Source organism: Balaenoptera ricei, chromosome 4, assembly GCF_028023285.1.
Source record: "Balaenoptera ricei isolate mBalRic1 chromosome 4, mBalRic1.hap2, whole genome shotgun sequence".
Taxonomy (NCBI): Eukaryota; Metazoa; Chordata; class Mammalia; order Artiodactyla; family Balaenopteridae; genus Balaenoptera; species Balaenoptera ricei.
In genome coordinates this window covers 80,179,131-80,203,328 of record NC_082642.1, presented here as the reverse complement: position 1 = coordinate 80,203,328, position 24,198 = coordinate 80,179,131, and the positions used below count along the sequence as shown (strand labels likewise).

General features: G+C 42.6%; 1 protein-coding gene across 1 annotated transcript in view; it reads left to right on the top strand.

The window, feature by feature from the left end:
- DGKG (diacylglycerol kinase gamma) overlaps positions 1-24,198 on the top strand; it is a 164,015-nt gene that overhangs the window by 30,590 nt on the left and 109,227 nt on the right. The window contains exons 5-10 of the mRNA XM_059920727.1: positions 7,780-7,950; positions 11,575-11,624; positions 15,022-15,096; positions 15,834-15,956; positions 20,156-20,273; positions 21,832-21,920. Coding sequence (XP_059776710.1) covers positions 7,780-7,950; positions 11,575-11,624; positions 15,022-15,096; positions 15,834-15,956; positions 20,156-20,273; positions 21,832-21,920 — 626 coding nt within the window. The remainder of the gene's footprint in view (positions 1-7,779; positions 7,951-11,574; positions 11,625-15,021; positions 15,097-15,833; positions 15,957-20,155; positions 20,274-21,831; positions 21,921-24,198) is intronic.

The window sequence follows — 24,198 nt, the reverse complement described above, 5'->3', positions numbered from 1 at the left end:
CTAGCATACTTTGTTTCCAGTAAGAAAGCTATAGTCATTCTTATCTGTGTTTCTCTCTATATCAGGTGTCTTTTTTTCTCTGGCCTCTTTTATGATTTTTATCACTGATTTTAATCAATTTGATTTTGGTGTTCCTTGGTATAGTTTTATATATATTTCTTATGTTTGGGGTTCATTGAGCATCTTGTAGCTGAGGTTCCATAGTTTTTATCAAATATCAACAAATTTGAGAAAATGTCAGCCATTATTTCTTTAATTTTTTTTCTGTTCCTGACTCTCCTCTTCTTCAGATATTCCAATTACATGTTTATTTGACTACTTGAAGTTGTCCAACAGCTCACCGGTATGATACTCTTTTTTTTTCTTTTTTGTAGTCTTTTGGATAGTTTCTGTAGCGATACTTCAAATTCACTAATCTTTTCTTCTGCAATATCTAATCTGCTATTAATCCCACTCAGTATATTTGTAGTTTTCATTTAGTATATCATATCTTGACAATTGATGTGGGCATTTTTAAATATCTTTCATGTCTCTACTTAACATGTTCAATCTTTCTTCCAGCTACTTAGATATATGGAATAGAGTTATAATAACTATTTTAAACGTTTTGTCCATTATATCATCTCTATCATTTCTGGATCCATTTCAGTTGATTTTTCTCCTTACTGTTGTTCACATTTTCTTCTTTTTTGCATACGTAGCAATATTTTATTGAATGCCAAACTTTGAAAATTTTACATTGTTTGTACTAGATATTTTTGCATTCCTATAAATATTCTTGACCTTTGTTTTGGGATACACTTAGGTTTACTTGGAATAGTTTGACCTTTTTTTTTTTAACACGTTTATTGGAGTATAATTGCTTTACATTGTTGTGTTTGTTGCTGCTGTATAATAGAGTGAATCAGCTGTACGTATACATATATTCCCATATCCCCTCCCTATTGCATCTCCCTCCCACCCGCCCTGTCCCACCCCTCTAGGTGTTCACAAAGCACCGAGCTGATCTCCCTCTGCTATGCGCTGCCTCCCACTAGCTATCTATTTTACATTTGGTAGTGTATATATGTCCACGCGAGTCTCTCACTTCATCCCAGCTTACCCTTCCCCCATCCCGTGTCCTCAAGTCCATTCTCTACTTCTTCGTCTTTATTCCTGTTCTGCCCCTAGGTTCTTCAGAACCTTTTTTTTTTTTTAACTTCAAACGTGGGTCATTTTAATTTTTTTTACTTTTTTATTTTTTAATTTTTTAATATCTTTACTGGAGTATAATTGCTTTACAATGGTGTGTTAGTTTCTGCTGTATAACAAAGTGAATCAGTTATACATATACATATGTCCCCATATCGCTTCCCTCTTGCGTCTCCGTCCCTCCCACCTTCCCTATCCCACCCATCTAGGTGGTCACAAAGCACCGAGCTGATCTCCCTGTGCTATGCGGCTGCTTCCCACTAGCTATCTATTTTCCGTTTGGTAGTGTATATATGTCCATGCCACTCTCTCACTTTGTCCCAGCTTACCCTTCCCCCTCCCCGTGTCCTCAAGTCCATTCTCTAGTAGGTCTGCATCTTTATTCCCGTCTTGCCCCTAGGTTCTTCATGACCTTTTTTTTTTTTTAGATTCCATATATATGTGTTAACATACGGTATTTGTTTTTCTCTTTCTGACTTACTTCACTCTGTATGACAGACTCTAGGTCCATCCACCTCACTACAAATAACTCAATTTCACTTCTTTTTATGGCAGAGTAATATTCCATTGTATATATGTACTGCATCTTCTTTATCCATTCATCTGTCAGTGGACACTTAGGCTGCTTCCATGTCCTGCCTATTGTAAATAGTGCTGCAATGAACATTGTGGTACATGACTCTTTTTGAATTATGGTTTTCTCAGGGTATATGCCCAGTAGTGGGATCGTTGGGTCATATGGTAGTTCTATTTTTAGTTTTTTAAGGAACCTCCATACTGTTCTCCATAGTGGCTGTATCAATTTACATTCCCACCAACAGTGCAAGAGGGTTCCCTTTTCTCCACACCCTCCCCAGCATTTATTGTTTGTAGATTTTTTGACGATGGCTATTCTGACCAGTATGAGGTGATACCTCATTGTAGTTTTGATTTGCATTTCTCTAATGATTAGTGATATGGAGTATCCTTTCATGTGTTTGTTGGCAATCTGTATACCTTCTCTGGAGAAATGTCTATTTAGATCTTCTGCCCATTTTTGGATTGGGTTGTTTGTTTTTTTGATATTGAGTGGCATGAGCTGCTTGTATATTTTGGAGATTAATCCTTTGTCAGTTGCTTCATTTACAAATATTTTCTCCCATTCTGAGGGTTGTCTTTTCATCTTGTTTATGGTTTCCTTTGCTGTGCAAAAACTTTTAAGTTTCATTACGTCCCATTTCTTTATTTTTGTTTTTATTTCCATTTCTCTAGGAGGTGGGTCAAAAAGTATCTTGCTGTGATTTATGTCTTAGAGTGTTCTGCCTCTGTTTTCCTCTAAGAGTTTTATAGTGTCTGGCCTTATATTTAGGTATTTAATCCATTTTGAGTTTATTTTTGTGTATGGTGTTAGGAAGTGTTCTGATTTCATTCTTTTACATATAGTTGTCCAGTTTTCCCATCACCACTTATTGAAGAGGCTGTCTTTTCTCCATTGTATATTCTTGCCTCCTTTGTCAAAGATAAGGTGACCATATGTGCGTGGGTTGATCTCTGGGCTTTCTATCCTGTTCCATTGATCTATATTTGATCTGTTTTTGTTGATCTGTTTTTGTGCCAGTACCATACTGTCTTGATTACTGTAGCTTTGTAGTATAGTCTGAAGTCAGGGAGCCTGATTCCTCCAGCTCCATTTTTCTTTCTCAAGATTGCTTTGGCTATTCGGGGTCTTTTGTGTTTCCATACAAATTGTGAAATTTTTTGTTCTAGTTCTGTGAAAAATGCCATTGGTAGTTTAATAGGGATTACATTGAATCTGTAGATTGCTTTGGGTAGTATAGTCATTTTCACAATGTTGATTCTTCCAATCCAAGAACATGGTCTATCTCTCCATCTGTTTGTATCATCTTTAATTTCTTTCATCAGTGTCTTATAGTTTTCTGCATACAGGTCTTTTGTCTCCTTAGGTAAGGTAGGTTTATTCCTAGGTATTTTATTCTTTTCATTGCAGTGGTAAATGGAAGTGTTTCCTTAATTTCTCTTTCAGATTTTTCATCATTCGTGTATAGGAATGCAAGAGATTTCAGTGCATTAATTTTGTATTCTGCTACTTTACCAAATTCACTGATTAGCTCTAGTAGTTTTCTGGTGGCATCTTTAGGATTCTCTATGTATAGTATCATGTCATCTACAAACAGTGACAGCTTTACTTCTTCTTTTCTGATTTGGATTCCTTTTATTTCTTTTTCTTCTCTGAATGCCGTGGCTAAAACTTCCAAAACTATGTTGCATAATAGTGGTGAGAGTGGGCAACCTTGTCTTGTTCCTGATCTTAGTGGAAATGGTTTCAGTTTTTCACCATTGAGAACAATGTTGGCTGTGGGTTTGTCATATATGGCCTTTATTACGTTGAGGTAAGTTCCCTCTATGCCTACTTTCTGGAGAGTTTTTATCATAAATGGGTGTTGAATTTTGTCGAAAGATTTTTCTGCATCTATTGAGATGATCATATGGTTTTTATTCTTTAATTTGTTAATATGGTGTATCACATTGAGTGATTTGCATATATTGAAGAATCCTTGCATTCCTGGGATGAACCCCACTTGATCATGGTGTGTGATCCTTTTAATGTGCTGTTGGATTCTGTTTGCTAGTATTTTGTTGAGGATTTTTGCATCTATGTTCATCAGTGATATTGGCCTGTAGTTTTCTTTTTTTGTGATATCTTTGTTTGGTTTTGGTATCAGGGTGATGGTGGCCTCATAGAATGAGTTTGGGAGTGTTCCTCCCTCTGCTATAATTTGGAAGAGTTTGAGAAGGTGTTAGCTCTTCTCTAAATGTTTGATAGAATTTGCCTGTGAAGCCATCTGGTCCTGGGCTTTTGTTTGTTGGAAGATTTTTAATCACAGTTTCAATTTCAGTGCTTGTCATTGGTCTGTTTATATTTTCTATTTCTTCCTGGTTCAGTCTCTGAAAGTTCTGCTTTTCTAAGAATTTGTCCATTTCTTCTAGGTTGTCCATTTTATTGGCATATAGTTGCTTATAGTAATCTCAAATGATCCTTTGTATTTCTGCAGTGTCAGTTGTTACTTCTCCTTTTTCATTTCTAATTCTGTTGATTTGAGTCTTCTCCCTTTTTTTCTTGGTAAGTCTGGCTAATGGTTTATCAATTTTGTTTATCTTCTCAAAGAACCACCTTTTAGTTTTATTGATCTTTGCTATTGTTTCCTTCATTTCTTTTTCATTTATTTCTGATCTGATCTTTATGATTTCTTTCCTTCTGCTAACTTTGGGGGTTTTTTGTTCCTCTTTCTCTAATTGCTTTAGGTGTAAGATTAGGTTGTTTACTTGATATTTTTCTTGTTTCTTGAGGTAGGCTTGTATTGCTATAAACTTCCCTCTTAGAACTGCTTTTGCTGCATCCCATACGTTTTGGGCCATCGTGTTTTCATTGTCATTTGTTTCTAGGTATTTTTTTATTTCCTCTTTGATTTCTTCAGTGATCTCTTGGTTACTTAGTAGCATATTGTTTAACCTCCATGTGTTTGTATTTTTTACAGTTTTTTTCCTGTAATTGATATCTAGTCTCATAGTGTTGTGGTTGGGAAAGGTACTTGATACGATTTCAGTTTTCTTAAATTTACCAAGGCTTGATTTGTGACCCAAGATATGATCTATCCTGGAGAATGTTCCATGAGCACTTGAGAAGAACGTGTATTCTGTTGTTTTTGGATGGAATGTCCTATAAATATCAATTAAGTCCATCTTGTTTAATGTATCATTTAAAGCTGTGTTTCCTTATTTATTTTCATCTTGGTTGATCTGTCCATTGGTGAAAGTGGGGTGTTTAAGTCCCCTACAATGATTGTGTTACTGTCGATTTCCCCTTTTATGGCTGTTAGCATTTGCCTTATATATTGAGGTGCTCCTATGTTGGGTTCATAAATATTTACAATTGTTATATCTTCTTCTTGGATTGATCCCTTGATTGTTATGTAGTGTCCTTCTTTGTCTCTTGTAATAGTCTTTATTTTAAAGTCTATTTTGTCTGATATGAGAATTGCTACTCCAGCTTTCTTTTGATTTCCATTTGCATGGAATATCTTTTTCCATCCCCTCACTTTCAGTCTGTATGTGTCCCTAGGTCTGAAGTGGGTCTCTTGCAGATAGCATATATATGGGTCTTGCTTTTGTATCCCTTCAGCCAGTCTATGTCTTTTGGTTGGAGCATTTAATCCATTTACATTTAAGGTGATTATCAATATGTATGTTCCTATTACCATTTTCTTAATTGTTTTGGGTTTGTTATTGTAGGTCTTTTCCTTCTCTTCTGTTTCCTGCCTAGAGAAGTTCCTTTAGCATTTGTTGTAAAGCTGGTTTGGTGGTAGGTTGACCTTTTTGGGTCAAGCTTTTGTTAGGTAGGACCAGGGAGGCATTTTTTGTAGGGCTAATTTTGCCCAGTTAGCAAGGCAAAACTCTCTAAGTACTCTACTCAATGATTCATGAATTATGGGAGTTTTCTACTCTGATTGCTGGGAATAGACACTATGCCTAGTTCTCTATGCCTTCCAGGGATTGTTCCCTCTCATCCTGATTCCTTCCCCAGCCTCAGGTAGTTTCCTCACACATCTCTGCTAATCACTACTCAGATGAATAATTGAGGGAACTCTCTGCTGATTACTCAAAGTGACCTTCTGCAGAGCCAGCTGGAGTTCCCTCTGTGCAGCTCCCTCCTCTTCAGTGCTCTGCTCTGTGAACTCCAGTCACCTTGGGCTCCCCAGATTCCCAGCTCCATCTCTGCAACTCAGAGAGACTTCCAGGATCTGCCTGGGTTTCCCCTCCCTGTGCCACAGCCTAGAAACTCTTTCCAGTCAGTAAGATGTGGCATTTGTAGGGATCACCTCATTTGTTTCCCATCTCTTGGGATTGCCCTTTGGTGTTGGCCATATGCAATGTCCTATGGACCATTGTTTCATATCTTTTGTCCAGTTTTTTTAGTTGCATCACTAGGAGGGTAAATCTGGTCCCTCTTATTGCAGTTTAGTCAGCATAGAAGTCATTCTAATAGTGTTTTAATGGATGAATAATTTGAGGATATAACAGTAACTTGGGGCATAATGGGCTACCCTATACACAGAATTTTTCACCTTTGTCTTATACATTATTAAGTTAAGTTTTTCCCTAACTTTTCCCTCAGTGATGATTTTAATACTTCTGTTGCATATGTAATTTCATGGCAGTTTTCCCCTACCTCACTATCCTTGTTATCTCATCCTATTGTGTTTTCATCTTAACTTGCTCACCCCTGAGGCTTTCTGCTCCTGTTTAACAGAGGTTACACCTTCTTGCAACCTACCGAGGGTCTTGTCCGATAGGAAATTATTTCCAGATATCTTGTCCTCTGAGACTTCATGATGAAGCTTCCTTTCCTTGTTTTGCAACTCTGTTTCATGGGTCCCATCTTGGTCTCTTCACAGGACCCTTTGTAACATACAGAGTATGTCAGTGGCCTTTGGTCTCACCCACTCTCCATCTGGGTGATGGCTAACTCCCTTCTCAAACCACAGCCTAACCCCTAGGACCTGGTAGGCTTTCATCTAGCACAGCTCTCTTGTCCTGAGCTGAACTGTTTGCCATTGCTTGGCACTTTGGTTCTCTGAATAGAGAGTGTACTGGTGGCATTGCTTTCCCCAGCAGGCAGTACCAGCAAGGCTATCTCTCCCTCTGCCTGTGCCTTCAGCACTCTATTATTTGGTGGTACAACACTTGGGTTAGATTTTCCACTGCCAGTTTTCCTTTTACTGTTTCCTGTGTTTTCTCTGAGTTGCATCCTCTTATTTGATATTGAGATCATGGATATAAAGAGGCTGGGGAAAAAGAGATAGCCCTTAAAGTGCCTCAAAAGAGTATGATTCACACGTAAAATATCGGTGCCTGGTTTTCTGGTTAGTAATAACATCATATTTCTTAACCAGAGGGCAAAGAGACAGTCTTCCTACCTATGAGAAGGAAAATTTCAGAGGGAAGACTCACTCTATTCCTGTGGTATGATAAGCCACTCTCTATACTTTCCTTATGCAACTGATTAGGCTTTCAGTAAGTCACAATTCTTCCTAGTTTCTGGAGATTAGTTGTCAATCCCAGTTTTCTCTTTCGAACTTTCATCTTTTTATTTATCTTTAAATGCATTTGAGAAGCAAATTGTAAAACAGTATGTTGGTAAATAACCAATAGTCTGGACTTTTGGAATCCCAGACAAAATTACCTCTACAAATTGGGTGTGTTCCCCCCAAAATTAGGCTAAATGACATTTACTTGTTGGCTATTGATATTACTAAAAATCACTATCATCTTTTCTTAAAATTCCCAGAGCATTGGTGAATTTCTTATATGGCTATAGACTCTTAAAAGGGTCAGAATGGGGTTCATTCAGAAAGTATGAACTCTACAAACTGGATTTCTATGGCCACTGATTTGATCATATCTATGTAATCCATGCTTTTGAAGACACTCATAAAATTCGTGTCTCTACCGTGAAAAGAATGGGGCAACAAAGGGTTTCATGTTTACTAAACACTGTGTCCTTGGATGCTTTCCTCTTGCCTGTCACAGAATCAAAGATCACTGAGAAGCAAGTGCCAACTAAAGACCAAGTATCTGCGACCCCCCTGGGAAACCATGCTGCTCAGTCTTCAGGCTCAGAATCCCCCATAGTGTACCTGAAGGATGTCATGTGTTACCTGTCCTTGCTGGAAACGGGGAGACCTCAGGATAAGCTAGAGTGTAAGTATGCACCCTGTCAAGGGGCTTCGACTTTTTCCTAGGGGAAGAGCTAGTGTCCTGTCTATTGTTCTAAACAGGCTGGAGGTTGATCTGGGATCCTGGGGATGGGTCCTGCCTCCCTGGGGGAGCTTTTCTGCCCTGTCACCAGCAGTGACATGAATATTTCCTAGAATCTGCCCTGGAACACAGTACCAGTTGTATAGGGTGGAAGGTGCATTTGAGACCTTGGTATTGAGAACCAAGATCTGGAAAGGTAAGGGGTCTCTGCAAAGGGTGAAGACTCCCTTCCTTTGCTGGCAGGATTTCCTGAAAGCCTCCAATCAGAAAGCTGCTGCCTCCTCTTAGAAGATTTTTCAAGGGAAGATTTTCAACATCTATCTTCCTTCCCCTATTCCATGCCCAAGCAACTCTTTAACTATGAAGAAGAACTCTTTTTTTCTTGAGATCTAATCAACCTCTATCTTGTTATAGCTTATTTCCATGTCTTCACCCACCCCCACCCCAAGTGTTTTGACCTCTTGAGAAAGAGGGCTAGTTAATTAAGGGAGTTGAGCTTGGTTTCAAAAACATGTCTTCAGAAGGAGAATAATAGCTGGGGGCAGAAAGGAAAGCCCACAGTGGCTGAAGCAGCCTGCAGTCTGGCAGATGACTCACTCTGGGGACGGTCTCGCTGACCTTTGTGAGCCTACAGGCAAACTTTGAAACAGATAACAGGTAGGACCTTGTTAAAAATATATATTGTTTTGGCATCTCTTGGGATCTTAGTAGACACTGAGGGAAAAGCATACACGTTATAGCAAAAGTCAAAATTCCAGCTAATAATCGGACTAGTCAATGAAACTTAAGCATTAGGAAAAGTATGGCAAAGGTTAACCCTTGCCCAAAACAAAATGAAACAGTTTGCTCTCTTAGCGAGCTTAAAACCTCCCCCATAGGTTTGAAGTGTTAACAATTACAAGTCTTACATGCTAATTTGGAAGCAAATGTACCAGATTTCTGTTTCTTCTGACTAATGTTAAAAGGGAAATGTCAAATTATTTCCCACATTCAGTTGGATTTTGAGTTTCAGGCATTATATTTGTTCATAACTACCAGAGAGGAGCAAATGTGGCAAATTCCGCGTATTAGTGCCTCTCAGACTGAGTCCTGTAATGGTAATGAAAAGAAACTGTATTTCTAAAAGCTTTTTATTACAGAAAATTTCAAACACAGATACAAGTAGAGAATACAAAGAACTTCCGTGTGCCCATCAATCACCTTCAACAATTACCAGCTTGTGGTCAGTCGTGTTTTATTTATACCTCCCACTTATTTCTTCTGCCCCAGATTATTTTGAAGCAAATTCCAGACATCATATTATTTCATCTGTAAATATCTCAGTATGTACCTCTAAAATAATGCAACTTTTTCTTAAATATAACCACAACACCACAATCACATCTAAAGAAAACGATTCCTTACTATTATCAAATATTCAGTCAGTATTCATTATTTTCCCTTACTTGGGGAACAATTCAAGCACTGTTTGAATTGGGATCCAAGTAAGGCCCATACATTGCCATTTGTTACTACGTCTCTTTAGTCTCTCTTAATCTTTTTTTTTTTTTTAAATAGTTGCTCTGAGATTTGTGAGTTGTTTTTTTTGTTTGTTTTGTTTTTTATTTATTTTTGGCTGTGTTGGGTCTTCATTTCTGTGCGAGGGCTTTCTCCAGTTGCGGCGAGCAGGGGCCACTCTTCATCGCGGTGCGCGGGCCTCTCACTGCCGCGGCCTCCCCCGTTGCGGAACACAGGCTCCAGACGCGCAGGCTCAGTAATTGTGGCTCACGGGCCCAGCTACTCCGCGGCACGTGGGATCTTCCCAGACCAGGGCTCGAACCCGTGTCCCCTGCATTGGCAGGCGGATTCCCAACCACTGCGCCACCAGGGAAGCCCCTCTCTTAATCTTTTGCTTACTTTTTTCCCTACAGTTTTTTGTTGCAGAAACTTGGTCATTTGTCCTATAAAGTTTTCTTTTTTTTTTTAATTAAATTAAATAAATTGAAATCATCTCTGATTTTAGTGATTGAAACCAAGTTAAGTTTTTTTTCTAAATAACCAAGCATGTATTTTTTGGGGGGAAATGATAGCCTGAAATCCCACCCATCATCAATGTAGTAACAATAATAACTCATCACTGAACACCTTATTTTTGCTAAGCACTTTAAATGCATTTTCTCATTTTAACCTCACAGTAACCCTAGATGGTTGACATGATTGTTCTCATTTTATATGTAAGAAAGCATGGAAAAATTAAATGACTTGCCCAAGGCCATGCTGCTAAAAAATAGGATGCTTGCTCACACTTTCTCATTCTACTCCTCATGCACAGTGGGACCAAAGAGGGCTCCATGTTAGAGCCACCTGGGCCCAGAGTGTCTCTGACCAAAGAATCGGAAGCCCATGACTTTTAAATAACTTAAACTCCAACCAGAGACACCACTGAATAAACACAGGGTACAGAGACATAAAACACATAGAAGGAAGTGACAACACAAGGGCAAATGAACAGGAGTGCTGTGACCCTGTGGGTACATCCCAAGAGGTCCAGAGCAGTTACACAAGGGAAGGGTCAGCCACAGAGAACACAGGCATGATGAAGGGTTTTAAAGGATGGGAGGGAAATGAAGATGTATTCAGCTCTGCTCCCCACCCTGCTTACTTCTGAGACCACAGACAGGATCTCTACCTTTTAGATGAATGATATGGCAAGTTTCCAAATCCCATAAATGAACATTTAGTCCTTTGCCCAAAATTCACTCCCAAATCTTTATCTTCCATCACCTCTCTACAGCTCGAGCATGGTAGAGGATGTTTCTGAATTGCGTGTAGACATTTTAGAAAAAGAAATATAATAGCTTCTATAATAATAACTACTTCATAGCATTATTGAGGATTGAATAAGTAATAATGATAAGGTGCATAGGATGGTACATTGTACATATTAAATGCCATATATAAATATTCATTAATGAAAGAAAATAAAAATAAATAACATCTGTTGTATGCTCTCTACATTCCAAGTGCTATAGATTTAGCATATCACTGAGATATTAATCTTCATTTGAAAAAAACTTAGGATAAAGAAACTATTATAATCTCCATCTTACAGATGAAGAAATTGAGCCTAAAGAAGATAAATGACTTATGTGATGCCCTAGAGGTGGTAGGACAGGACCAAGGTCTGAACCTGCCTAACTCCACACCCTTTCTGTGTGCAGTAGAAGCAGTGTCCTGTCTATAACTGTGGTGCCTCTGCCCCACCACCAGCGGGGCATCTGCTTTGAGTTGTGTTCCCGTGATGCTGAGAGGTGTGAATGCTCTACAGGGAATCACGCTCGTGACCCAGACCTCATCAGCTGCAGAGTTATTGCTTAGACAGTCCCAGAGGCCAGGTGGCTTGGTTCTCCTCCCTCTTCCCACTGTAAGGAAGGTCAGACTCTGTGCCTTGGAGGGTGGGTGAGCTGGCTGCAACGGACTTCACTCCAGTGATGGTCAGAACTGATCTAAAAACTGGCAGCAGCAAAGTCTCAGCCCATCCCTGGTACCCGGAGGACATCTCAAGCCTCACCTCTGTGTTTCTTGCAGTCATGTTTCGTCTCTATGATTCGGATGAGAATGGTCTCCTGGACCAAGCGGTAAGCTCTCCAAATATCCCTCCAAGATCCAAGAAAGGCTGGGGGAGAGGGGAACAGGTGAAGGGAGAGGCCGAACACTCTCAGCTCCATCTTCATAGGAATAACAGTGTCTCAATATGAGCTGCAGAGATGACTAGAGCCCCCCGCCTTCTACTTCCAAAGAGCCCGCCCAGAGGAGAGTGAACTCCAACTTGCTTTTTCATTCCAGAAGCTCAAATCGCAAAATCTCAGGTTGGGGAGATGCTTTAGTATCTCATCTAGTTTAACTTCCCAGCTGGTTCAGAAATTCCCCCTGTAATTTCCTGCTGAAGCCCAGGGCTGGAGGAGAGGAGGTGGGGAGAGGCAGCGAGACCAGGGCAAGAAGACAGGAGGAAGGCAGGTAACTGCTGGCGTGCTTTGCCATCACTCTTGCCTTCCTCTCATACCCCAGGGCACTAGCTCTAGGAGTCTGGCTCTGTCTGCTCTGAGCACATGATCCCATCCCACCACACCTGGGAAAGCCTGAGTCTCATCCCCACCTCCCCTCAGGAAGAGGCAGGGACAGGTCAGGGGTCATAGAATGAGGAGAAGGATGGAAAAGGAAGAAGGCAGAGAGGAGAAAAGACAAAGAGAATTAGACAGGCCCTGTCCTCATGACTGGCAGTGTGAGAGATGGGACTCATTAACAGAAAGGCTCTGAGGTTGAAGTGCACGGGGCTGAGTCAGACCAGAGGGAGGAAGAAAGGGAACCAGTCCACTAGACCAACTGCATCGTCCCGGTTCCCACTCAACCCCAGAGTGTGTTTATGGGATCCCTGCAGCCACATTGCAGTTCCGTGAGCTGGGTTATGCGAGGGAACCACCAGAGAATCACAGACTCTCAAGCATTTGATCAACACATATTGATTATCTCATATATGTCAGGCTGAGTATCTCATATATGTCAGGCTACTGTTCTAAGCACTGGGGGAGGTGTATCAGTGAGCCAACAGACAAAGATCCAGGCCCTCATGATGCTTTCATTCTAGTGCAGACACACACACTGCAAAGCATAGTCAAGTATGTGTTAGATAGAGATGTGTGCTAGAGGGAAAATAAAGGAGGGAAAGGAAGTATTGGAGGGAGCTGCAGTTTTAGCTGGAGGAGCCAAGGAAGGTCTCCCTGAGGAGGGGACATCTGAACAGACACTTGAAGGAGGTGAAGGGAGTGAGTCACGGGGAAGCACCTTCCAGGCAGAGGGAACAGCAAGTGCAGAGGTCCTGAGGGATGCCCGGAATGTTAGCAGATTAACTAGGAGGCCGGAGTGGGTGGAACAGGATGACTGAACAGATGAGGTTGGAGTGAGTAACAGGAGATGAGATCAGAGAAGTAATGAGAAGGGACGGGGCGTTTGCAAAGCATTATCAAGTCTTACAGGTGATTGAAAGGGTTTTCTCTCTTTTACTCTGGAGAGGTAGAGAACCATTGGAGATTCTGAGCAGAGGAGTGACATGATTGACTTAGGTCCTAACAGGATCACTCTAGCTGCTGCGTTGAGTCTAGACTGTAGGGATGCAAGCAGGGATACCAGTTAGGAGGCTATTAAAATAAGCAAGACAAGAAATGATGGTAACTTGCACCAGGGTAGCAGCATTGCAGGTGGTAAGAAGTGGTTAAATTCTGGATCTATTTGGAAGGTAACACTGGTGGACTGAAGTGAGTCTCAAAATAGTTCTCTCTCTTTCAACTTCCCACCAAGACGCCCTGGCAGTTGGATGCCCAGCCTCTTTGTGAACACTCTCAGTAATGGAGAGTTCACCCAGTACCTTAAAACAGCCACTCCACCACTGGGGATGACTGTTAAAGAAGGCATCCCTCCCGCACACAAGGCATCTCTAGTCTGCCAGGGAAATTTTCAATCCAAAACCTGATTCTGCTCTTCTCTCCCCTCCCCCAACCCAGTGGTGAGGTCAAAATAGGCCAACCCTCAACTCTTCCCTCCCTCCATCCCTCAGCTTACTTCTGCTGACCGGTGGAGTACCTCACCCCCATTTCTTCTGCTGACTTCTGCTTACTCTGTAGCTGACCAGGGCAGCTGACCAGTGGAGTACCAGTTGTACACAATAGGCCTTCAGGTATTTGAAGGTACTATCACATCTTCCCAAAAATCTTCCCCAAGCTCATATTTCCTAATTTCTACACTGTTTCTCATAAGGAAGGTTTAAATCTCCACTCTGGTCAAGCTCTAGTTTGTCAATGCCTTTCTTAAAATATGGCATAGAACTGAACCCGCCCCTCCAGGGCTCTTTAAGTATCCACATCAGGGAACTAGTTCTTCCTGAAATCTGCCCACTCCGCTTCCTGAAAATGCCCACCTATTTACACAGCCCAAGATTGAGTCTAATTCTCCATTCCTGAACCACATCGTTTGCTCACATTGAATCTTGGACCCAACTAGTTTCATGAGCTCTTTTTCATTGGAACTTCTGCTGAGCCCTATTCCCACCATTCTGCCCACTTCCTTACCCCCATCTACCACTTCATCTGCAGTTTTGCAATGGGTTATTTTCTACTTTAAATGAAATACAATTTTAAAAATTGCTGTTGGGTTTTAGCTTGCTTATTTTGACCCAGCATTCTACCTGGTGAAAGTAACACCTTTAAACCTTGCTTCAGTTCTCCAACCTGTGTCCCCAAATCAACCTTACTATGAACATCTTAGATGGTGCCCAAGACATGCAAATGCTTTCTCAGTCCAGTGTGTTTCAGTGGGACTCTCAGTGCACTGATTCATTAGTGTCCAACAATTCTGTGAGGTTTTAGATGGAGCCTGGCCTTGGTACCAAACAAAAGGCTCACTCATTAGGCAAACGTACCCTTCATGAATTTCCTGTTCCAAGAGTCCTGGACCCAGGACTTAATACAAAGGAAACAAAGGAGATGCCAAAAGGAATCTGAATCACAGTGCCTGAGAAAGGACCAACACAGTGGCTCTACATCCAACTGAAACTGACTCCCAAGGGGTATAGATGAATCCCAAGTTGCCAAAGCTGTGGGAATGAGGTGTGGGAAAAGAGGGAGGAAGTTAGTGCCTTGGTTTGTAAGTATTTGTAGGATCACAAAGAAGGAGGGAACAGGAGTGCTTTCTATGCTAAGTCAGAGCACAGAATAGGGGAAGGAAGGTGGGTCTAGGAGGAGGTCAGTGTTCAGTGAGCTTTCTGCATACCTCTGGCTTATCCACGGTCTGTGTTTCTTGTGAGCTTTGTGGTCAAGGCAGAAATAAAGAGCAAAAACAAATAGTGAGTGCTTGATGAAATGCCAGTGTATTGTACCAGCTGCTTCTCACACTCTGCCCTGCCCATCTTCCCACGGGGTTTGATTTTGAGTCTTGCTCGTAAAAACACATCTTCAGTTGGCTTCTCTCCTTGATGTTTTCTAGGAGATGGATCGTATTGTCAACCAGATGCTACACATTGCCCAGTATCTCGAGTGGGATCCCACGGAGCTAAGGCCTGTGAGTTTCCAAAAGCAAGGGGTGACTTTCCAGTGAGCTTCCAAGATGAGAGTGGGACTTGGAAACACATGTTTACGGTGCAGGCTGTCCCAGATCATCTTCTTAGAGGTGACTTCTCTGGGTCCTACACCTTGATCTCCCACTTCCCTGATAGGAAAGATTAGAGGCAGCAAGGGAAAGTGTAGACTAATTCAAATAATAATACCTCATAATACCCCCTAACGCTTTCACCAAAGCTAAATTTTTATAACAGGAGCTCAGAGATCAGAGAATTTAGAGCTAGAAAGACTTTTAAAGATTTTTCTCAATCATTAGATAATATTAATAATAAGAATTACATTGGGGGCTCCTATGAGTCCGATATAATATTTAGCATTTTATATACATTTTCTCTAATCTTCACTACCATGCTGCGAACATAGCAATACTAGTTCCATTTTACAGATGAGCAAAGCAGAATCCAGAGAGTTGGGGTGGCTTGTCGAAGTCCACACAGGTCAGGGCAGAGCCAGGCCTGGACCCCTGTTCTCCTCACCCCCGTTTGCTCCCTCAATGCTCTACTCACTCCGAATCAGAGGGGAAAGGGGTAAAACACAAGCCAGAAAACATAGAACAGAAGAGAAAGAAAAGGGCAGCAGGGCCCTTAAAAAGGGCAGCAGGGCCCTGTGGGCGGGGCAGGGGCGGGGCAGAGAAGTCGAAGATGAAAGTGGACATTGGTTGCTCTATGGATTCCACAGATATTGAAGGAGATGTTACAAGGGATGGACCACGACCGGGATGGCTTGGTGTCTCTCCAGGAGTGGGTCCACGGAGGGATGACCACCATCCCATTGCTGGTCCTCCTGGGCATGGACGACGCTGTAAGTTGCAAGCTTGAGGTCAAAGACCTCTCACCTTTCAGAAGCATCAAGTTCCATGTGGAAGTTAATATCCCTGGCTTCTGCCCCGGACTTCCCAATGGACAGCCCGTATGCTGTAGGCCAGCCCAAAAGTCCTCTCTTTTTACCTATTAGTGCCTGAAATATTCATTCATTCATTTGACAGACGTTTACTAAATTATTACTAAATAAAGATACTGTTCTGAGGGCTACGAGGGAACACAGGTACAATATTCACCCACCGGAAACTTATGCTCGACCAGGCAAAGGGCAAAAAATATTCAGGGAAGAATTCCATCTTTTCCACAAATTAGATTTAAAAATGCTAAGAGAGTTGGGGAAGGAAGGAAGGAAAGGAAGAAAGAAAGGGAAAAAATACTGATTTGTTGTGAGGCAGAGGGCGTTCAATGATAATATCTTATTTAACAATCAGAACAACCAGATAAGGTAGATCTTTTTTTACCCATTTAAACAGATGGAAAACTGAGATTCTGAGTCCGGAGAGGAAAAAGAATAGCCAGCATTTATTTGTACTTGACTCCAAAGAACCTGCACTTTGGAACATCTCACACTTAGGAGTGAGACCAGTGGAAGAAACTTTGGAGGGTGTTTGCCCTGGCTCTGAAGGATGTGTGGGATTTTGATATCCCATTCTTGAGATAAAGATAAAGACCTAGGATATTTGATCTGGCTCTCAAGGATGGGTATGATTTGGCTGGTAGAAGAGAGAGTTTACAGCCAGGAGAATAGCTTGATCAAAGACCCACATGAAAGAAAGTTCAGGGTATATTAGAGAAACCTCCCAGTTTTGATCAGAGTAGGGAACACATGTAGAGGCTTAATGTGAAATCACTGGCATCTGACCTGGTCTGCTTATTTACCATGAAAGTAGCTTCCATACATTAGGTAGGGAAGATTAGAACTAAAAGTACAAATGGTGACATTAGCGTTTACCAGTACAGTCACACGGGTTGTAAGACAATACCTCTTCAAGATTACTGAAATGTCAAAGAGAGGGACAGAACAGGAGGTTCATTTGGGTTAGCCTCTAGCTGATGTTGTTGCCTGTGCTGTGTCCATCTGACAGTTCTGCAATTCAGGACTAAAGCTGAGCCCTCTTCTCCAACACTCAAGGACTAAGAATCCTGAAATTATCTCATAGCATGTCCAGCTCTTTCCAAGTGCTAAATAGAAATCAATGAACCAGGATCTCCTTTTTCCTTATAACCCTAGAAGGTCAGAGCTGGAAGAGAACTTGGTGCTCCCTGGTCTGTCCCCTTCATTTTTCATACCAAGGACCAGAGAGGTAAAGGCACTTGCCCATGGACACACACCTAGTTAGTACCAGAGGCCATCTTCCATATTCAGTAACAGCAGACTTCTCGTGCAGTGATTTCTTACCAAGAACCTACTGTGTGCACGAACCCACATGAGCTAGGACCTGGGGGTGCTCAGATAGGTTAGGTATACTTTCTACTATCAAGGCTCAACGTTATAGCTGAATCAAAGTGGAAGTTCTGCTTGAGTGCTGTTCTAATGCACCTGTTTTCTCTCTGAAACATGAAAATAGAGATGGGACATTTTAATCACAAGGAACCAATTTCTAGTTCTGTTTCCTATTTTGGACTTGTTGAGTCCAAAGTGCCACCAACTCTTTGCTTGGAGGGGATCCACTGTTTTATGGCTGGAAGAGGGAGAGACATTATTTCTTCAACATTCTCCCCAGTGTCTCCCCCTGATGCCAAATCAGCCTTGTACTAAGACCATACTTTACCTGAGGAATAATGCAAACAAAAAACAAATGTGCATTTGGTTTTTATTAATTGAAATTTTATGCATTTATTTGAAAATAGGCACTAAATTATATGTTTTCACATTCATAGTTGGGGTTCTAGGGAAAGTGTTCCTCTATGTTTTAAAAGCCACCTTGATTGTTTGGCTTTTTTCAAAACCCACACGCGGCCACTGAAAAGTCTGGGGATCTCTGAATGGCATGTATGAGAAACAGTCTGTCTCCCAAGGGAACTGCAGCCTCAACACAAAACCTGGCGTGCATAAGGAACGTTACTCCTACACCCTGCAGCCGCCAACGTGCAGAAATAAAGGAGCCACATGATGGTGCTATAACCCAAGCAGAAATGTTACTTTATCCCAAGTCAGGGTCCCTTTGCTTCTTACCCTGTATCTATGAAAATAGGTGACGCTCCCTTTCTCAGATACTAATTGATTGTGCTGATAAAGGTATTTCAGGTCAAATGACCGTCCCTTGGGCTGCATGAAGAAGGAGCTGGGTCTGCTAAGAGTGCTGTAATTTCCCTTCTGTCCATAAAGGAAAACCCTGGTTTGTGGAGGTACAGGAGAGGCATGGAAGGAGCATGGGCTCCGAGGCCAGCAAGAGCCCCCAGTGTGACTACGGGCTCAGCTTGGTCACTTATTATTTGTGTGGTCTTGGGCTATTTATATAACTTCTATGAGTCTCTGCTTCTTCATTTCTAGAACAGGTATAAATCTACCTCCTTACACGTAGGAAAACACTCTTTACTTATTTTTGTGTCCCCTACTGCCTAGCATGGAGTAGGAACTTAGTAAATGTTTTCATTTACAATGTGTCGGGCACTGGATTAGGAGCTTCACTTACAGTATTTCACATAATTTTTACAAAAATCCCTTGAGGTCAATGTTTGTCAAAGAAATGAATGAATCGATATTTAAGTGGATCATTTAATCAGTTAGTGAACCCATTTACTAAAGTAGAAGCCATTAGATACAAAGGCTTTAATTCTGTAAGACTCAGGTTTTGGAAGAAGCAGGGTTTTCAGGTGGTAAGAAGAACTTATCCTGGCCCCAGAAGGAGACCAGCATTTGAAAAAGCATGTGGGCTCCTCTAGAGACCATTAGCGGAAGAGTTGAGCACAGGAATGGGTCTGGCCACCATGACCAAACCAAACCAGAGGGACGCAGAAGTAAGAAGTGGGTTTCAGTCCAGCACGTTGGACTGCATGTACCTGACTCTCAATCCTTACCACCTTACAGTACTTTTTACTACCCTTAACAACAGCCCAAGAGTGTTACTCTTTTGATGGAGCCTATGACAAAAGGTCAAGGACACCATATGTGGAGGGATGCTCCTGAAGCCGCAGTCTCCAGCAAGCCTGTGCTCCCAGGGGCTGGAAGGTGGGAGCTTTGGTGTCCAGGGAAGGTGTGTGATTATGTGAGGCTCGGCTTATCTGGTGGATGGAATGAATTTGCTTCCAAGCCAAGTCAGGGGGAAATGGCTTAACCCTCTTTCTGTCTCTGTCTCTTTGCTGTTTTATCTGTGCACAGAAAGGTGATGAGAGCAGTACATTGTTTTTACTAAGCGAAGTTTTTCCTGATTATAAAACTAGTACCTCCTCACTGTAGAAAATTTGGAAAATACAGAAGAAAGTAGAAATTAGAGAATAAAATAAATCCATAGTGCTGCTAGCTATAGCTAACCTCTGTTAACAGTTTGGTGATTTTTCTTCCCGTACAACGTATCATTGTATAAAACCGAGATCATAATAGATCATCAAATTTGCATTCTGCTTTTTTCCCTTAGAACTTAGTAACATGAGCACATTCCCAAACCATTCAATGTTCTTATAAATATCTTTTTGATGGCCACTTAACATTAAATCATACAGATGTACCACAAACCTTTTGGTCATTTTGAGGCCTTTAGGATATTTTCAGTTATTTTAAATAATGCTGGGTTAAACATCTGACAGAGCACAGAAATGCTCATCTATCTTTCAAAAATGATTTCTTTAGGATAGAATCCAAGAAAGGAAATTTATTAGTTGAAGGTTGTAAACATTTAAAGGATAGATAGATGGGTGATAGATGATAGATTGTTGATAGATAATAGATGATTGTTAGGTAATAGATGATTAATAGATGATTGAGAGAAAGAAAGAAAGAAAGATTGTTCTGATTTCTACTCCCCCCACCACATACTCCACTCAGCTGGCCCTAATTTTTAATATTTGCTTATTTTAGAAAATACACACACACGAAGAATTTTGTTTTGATTTGCATTTCTATTGAAATAATCTTTACAACAGTAAAATAAGTGAATAACTTGTTTTCCAAATATGAGAAGAGACTCTTTTTAGAAAGAGTGGGGCTGCCTGCATCTCATTCCCTTGCTGTCCCCGCAGGGCTCCAAGGGGGACGGGAGACACGCCTGGACCATGAAGCATTTCAAGAAACCAACCTACTGCAACTTCTGCCATGTCATGCTGATGGGCGTTCGGAAGCAAGGCCTGTGCTGCATTTGTGAGTAAACTTCCTTCCAACCCCTTTTCCCAGGAACTGTCTTGCTCTATACATGATTGAGCCATTCCCAGAAAAGTTTAGGCGTCTCTGCTTCCTAGCTTGAGGGACTTGCCATATTATTCCAACAGCAGAAAATAAAGCAAAACTTCCATGTCCTATTTTTGTTCTACCCAAGTCAAATGAACAAATATTATCCTATTGGAGTCTCGTCATAGGCCACTGACTGCCTAGAAAAAAAGCTATTAAGGTTCAAATGTAATTAAAAAGCATCTCATAATAATTTCAATTGAGTTTTGCTAGTGAATGTTTTGGTTGGTCTGAAGAACCTGTTTTTTTTTTTCAATTAATAAGCAACTATATTCATATATACAATGGAATTAAAATTATCCATTTGTTTCACTTTATAATCCATTTAGTAAAGTCAGATTGGAGAGGAGAAAAAAACACACATGGAAAAGGAAGGAGGGAGACTGGAAAGGAGGACAGAAGAAAGAGATGGAGGAGAAGGAAGAAAGATGGGGTCATGTAGGAAAGAGGGTGGGTTTGCGGAGCAGGAGGAGAGGGGAGGGGCTGCAGCAAGAGGGCTTTGTAGGACCCAGGGTGCGTGGGTGCAGAATCCTGCCCCCCACCTCAGGAGGCAGACAGGAAGCACTCAGCCTGAACCCTCCAGGGACTGGGGAGCTGCTGCTGCAGCGAGGGCCGTCGGGTGCGGGGCGGGTCACCAAAATGTTTTATCTGCCATGCACATAGGAGCCAGGCAGCAGGCAACCTCAGCCACAAAGGTCATCGTAGCAGAGCTGGGCCCAGTGTCCACCAAGAGCAAGCGTCAGCAGGCAAAAGTAGGGACCCACCTGTCTTTCCAGCACCCATTTCAAATATAGCTCTCACCCACTTTTCATAGGCCCAGCCTCATTCCTAGTACGTTCTAGGCCTGTTGACACAGTTGTAAACAATAACAACAGCAGTCATTTGTGGAATAGCTGTTCTGACCCGCACACGTGGTGCTTTATACAAATAATGTAATGCTGCAAAGAGAAAGCAATTTTCTTCCCATTTTGCAGAAAACCCTGAATTTCAGAGCGGTGAAGGAACTTACCCTAGATCATGTGGGTAGTTACAAATGGCAGAGCCAGAGTTCAGGCCCAGGCCTGCCTGTCTCCAGAGTTAGGAAGACGCCAGCCTTGCTATCTACTCCATCTACTCCCCAACATCCTGACATTCAATACTGTGGCATTGGCATAGCCAGGATGACTCCTCACTCCCTTTAAGCGGAAAGCACCTTTCTGGGGATGTTTTCCTGCTGCATTCACCACCCGCGGTGGAAGGCAGTGTGGCAGGGTGGAGGGTGCAGGAGCATGTCTGGGAGATAATCATGGACTCTTCTCAGTGAACAACTGGAGACTTGAATTGCCATTAGGCAAGGCCAGCTCCATATGTCCCCTGCCCCTGACTGGCCACGCAGAGGGAGGCACGGGCCTCAGCTGGGGTGGGGGGCAGGGGGATGGCTGACTTTCCCTACGTGGTCACTCACAGTCACTCTTCTTATTTTTATTTTCAGACTGTAAATACACTGTCCATGAACGCTGTGTATCCAAAAACATTCCTGGGTGTATCAAAACGAACTCAAAAACCAAAAGGGGCGGCGAGGTTGGTGATACGTATTGCCTTGTTCTCCTGCATGCTGTGTCCCAGGCAACATGTCCATCTCCACAGATTCCTGGGCAGGAAGGGACTTTGGGAGCTTTATACAGTCCCTTCTCTGCCTTGAGGACCACCCTTAAACCATCTTGTTCATCCATCAATCCATTTAGCATCTCCCTGGTGCCCACCGTGTGCCAGATCCTGTGCCAGGGGGTTTGCAGGTTAAAAGGTGGTCCTCAGCCTGGAGGACTGTGCAGTCTAGTGGGAGGAGACAGGCATGTAAGCAAAGCGCAAAGTAGCGAGCTGTACAGTAGCGATAGGGCTGTGTGGGACATACAGTTGAGGCACCAAGGGTGGCGGACAGGGAAGCTTTCACCAAAAAGATGGCGTTTGAGTTGTGTCTTGAACCCAAATCAGCAGGATTTCATAAGGAATCAAGGAGGACAAGGCACCCCAGGCTGGAGAAGCCTCAAGTGTGAAGGCACGGAGACGCGGCTTATTCTCGGATCTGTACTTGGTTCCGTGTGACTGGGATAGAGCATGCTTAGAGGGAAGCGGCGGGAGATGTGCTGCAGAACTGGTGAGATCCAGGTCTCGTGAGGCCAGCTGAGGACTTGGGAAGGGGCTCCATGTGTAGCTAGGGGGCCGCTGAAGAGTTTTGGGTAAGTGAGGAGATGTTTGGGTGTGCGAATTAGGTTAATTGCTCTGACCATGGTGCCAGAGAGAGATCAGATCAGAGGGGATGAAAAAAACTTTTCCAACAGTTCAGGCAAGAGCTAATGCTGCCCTAGGGCCTGACTGGGGTGGGGTCTGCACTCACCCACTGTGCTCTGCTATGTCTGCAGGAGCACAGTGATGGCTCTGTCTGTGCTGAGTGAGCGTCCCCCAGCCATGCCGGTTGTTGAGTGTTTTGACTGTCCCACTGGCTAAGGTGGAAGACATAAAGGGAGAGTCTGAGAGATAATTTGGAAGGTCCTACCACCAGGACCTGGTGACAGTCATGTAGGGGATGAGAGAGGGAGAGAGGTTGGAAATGGCTACCAGGTTTCTAAGGTGGCCATTGGCTGGTACCATTCACTGAGTCTGGAAATAGACTCTTCTTCAAATTAGCAGGGGAGAGGCACTCCGAGTTCCTGCAGAGGGAAATCCCCATTGAGGAATCTGAGTCAGGAGATGGTTAGCAGGTGGGAGTGGTATCCAGCCCTCCCCAGTAGGACTCCAAGAGAGAAGGGCACCTCCAGGGACACGCATGCATGCCTGTGAGACACCGCATGGCCTCTTGTCTACTCCTTCCATACCACGCCCATACACACACCGTTCCATGTCCATGCCTTTTACCAGGACATATGGTGCACCTCCTGGGCTCAGGCCCTAAGCCTGCACTCCTGCCATTGCCACACTTGGAACAGAGAGAGACCTCTGAGGGACCAGCAGGGCACATTCACGACCTTCTGAGTCTCCAGGGGCAACCTAAGTCTTTAACCATCTCTTCTGATCCTGGAAGAGGATGGAGAAGGCAACGTGGTATTGGGAGACTACCGTGGACTTGGAGTCAGGAGACCTGGCCATGAGTCCCTGCTTGGCCACTTACCAGCCTTGGAACCTAGGGCCAGTTACTTAACCTCTCTGCAGCCTCATATTTTTTCTCTGTAAAATGAAAATAATAATAATCTCAGAACAAATTCATTGTGACCATGTAGATAACAAATAGATTAGCAAACTGAGTTCTTTATACCCTCAGGGGTGAATGGCAGAAGGAGAAACTACAAAGTAAATGTGACACATCTTCTAGAGCAACAATTTTACCGAAAATCTTTTGGAAGGAGGACACAGTAACTTAATTGATAAGTAATTTAAAACTTTTATCTAATACAAACATGGATGGTATCATGCAAATATTCCATGTGTTTTTAATATTGTGCTTGTAGTTGGCACTTCAGGCTATGTCCCCACGTTCCCCCAGAGTCCATATCCACCCCTTCTGCTATTCGGGATACCCTGGTGAAAAAATTTTTGAGGAGTTCTATAGAATTCCCGGGGGACTTAACTGAGGGCTCAGATCCCCAGAATTTGGTGTCATGGGTCGCTTTGCACTTACAGTCACACACACACACACATGCATTCCCACCTGCTTCCCAAGTTCCTGGGCTGCTTCAGGGGCATATCCTGGCCAGGAGGCAGGTACAACCCGCTCTCCAGGAAACAGACATGAAAGCCGCTGGCTGATGACCCACACTAACCCTTTGGGCTTTCTCTCTAACTTCCTACCTGAGTGCTTCTCAAC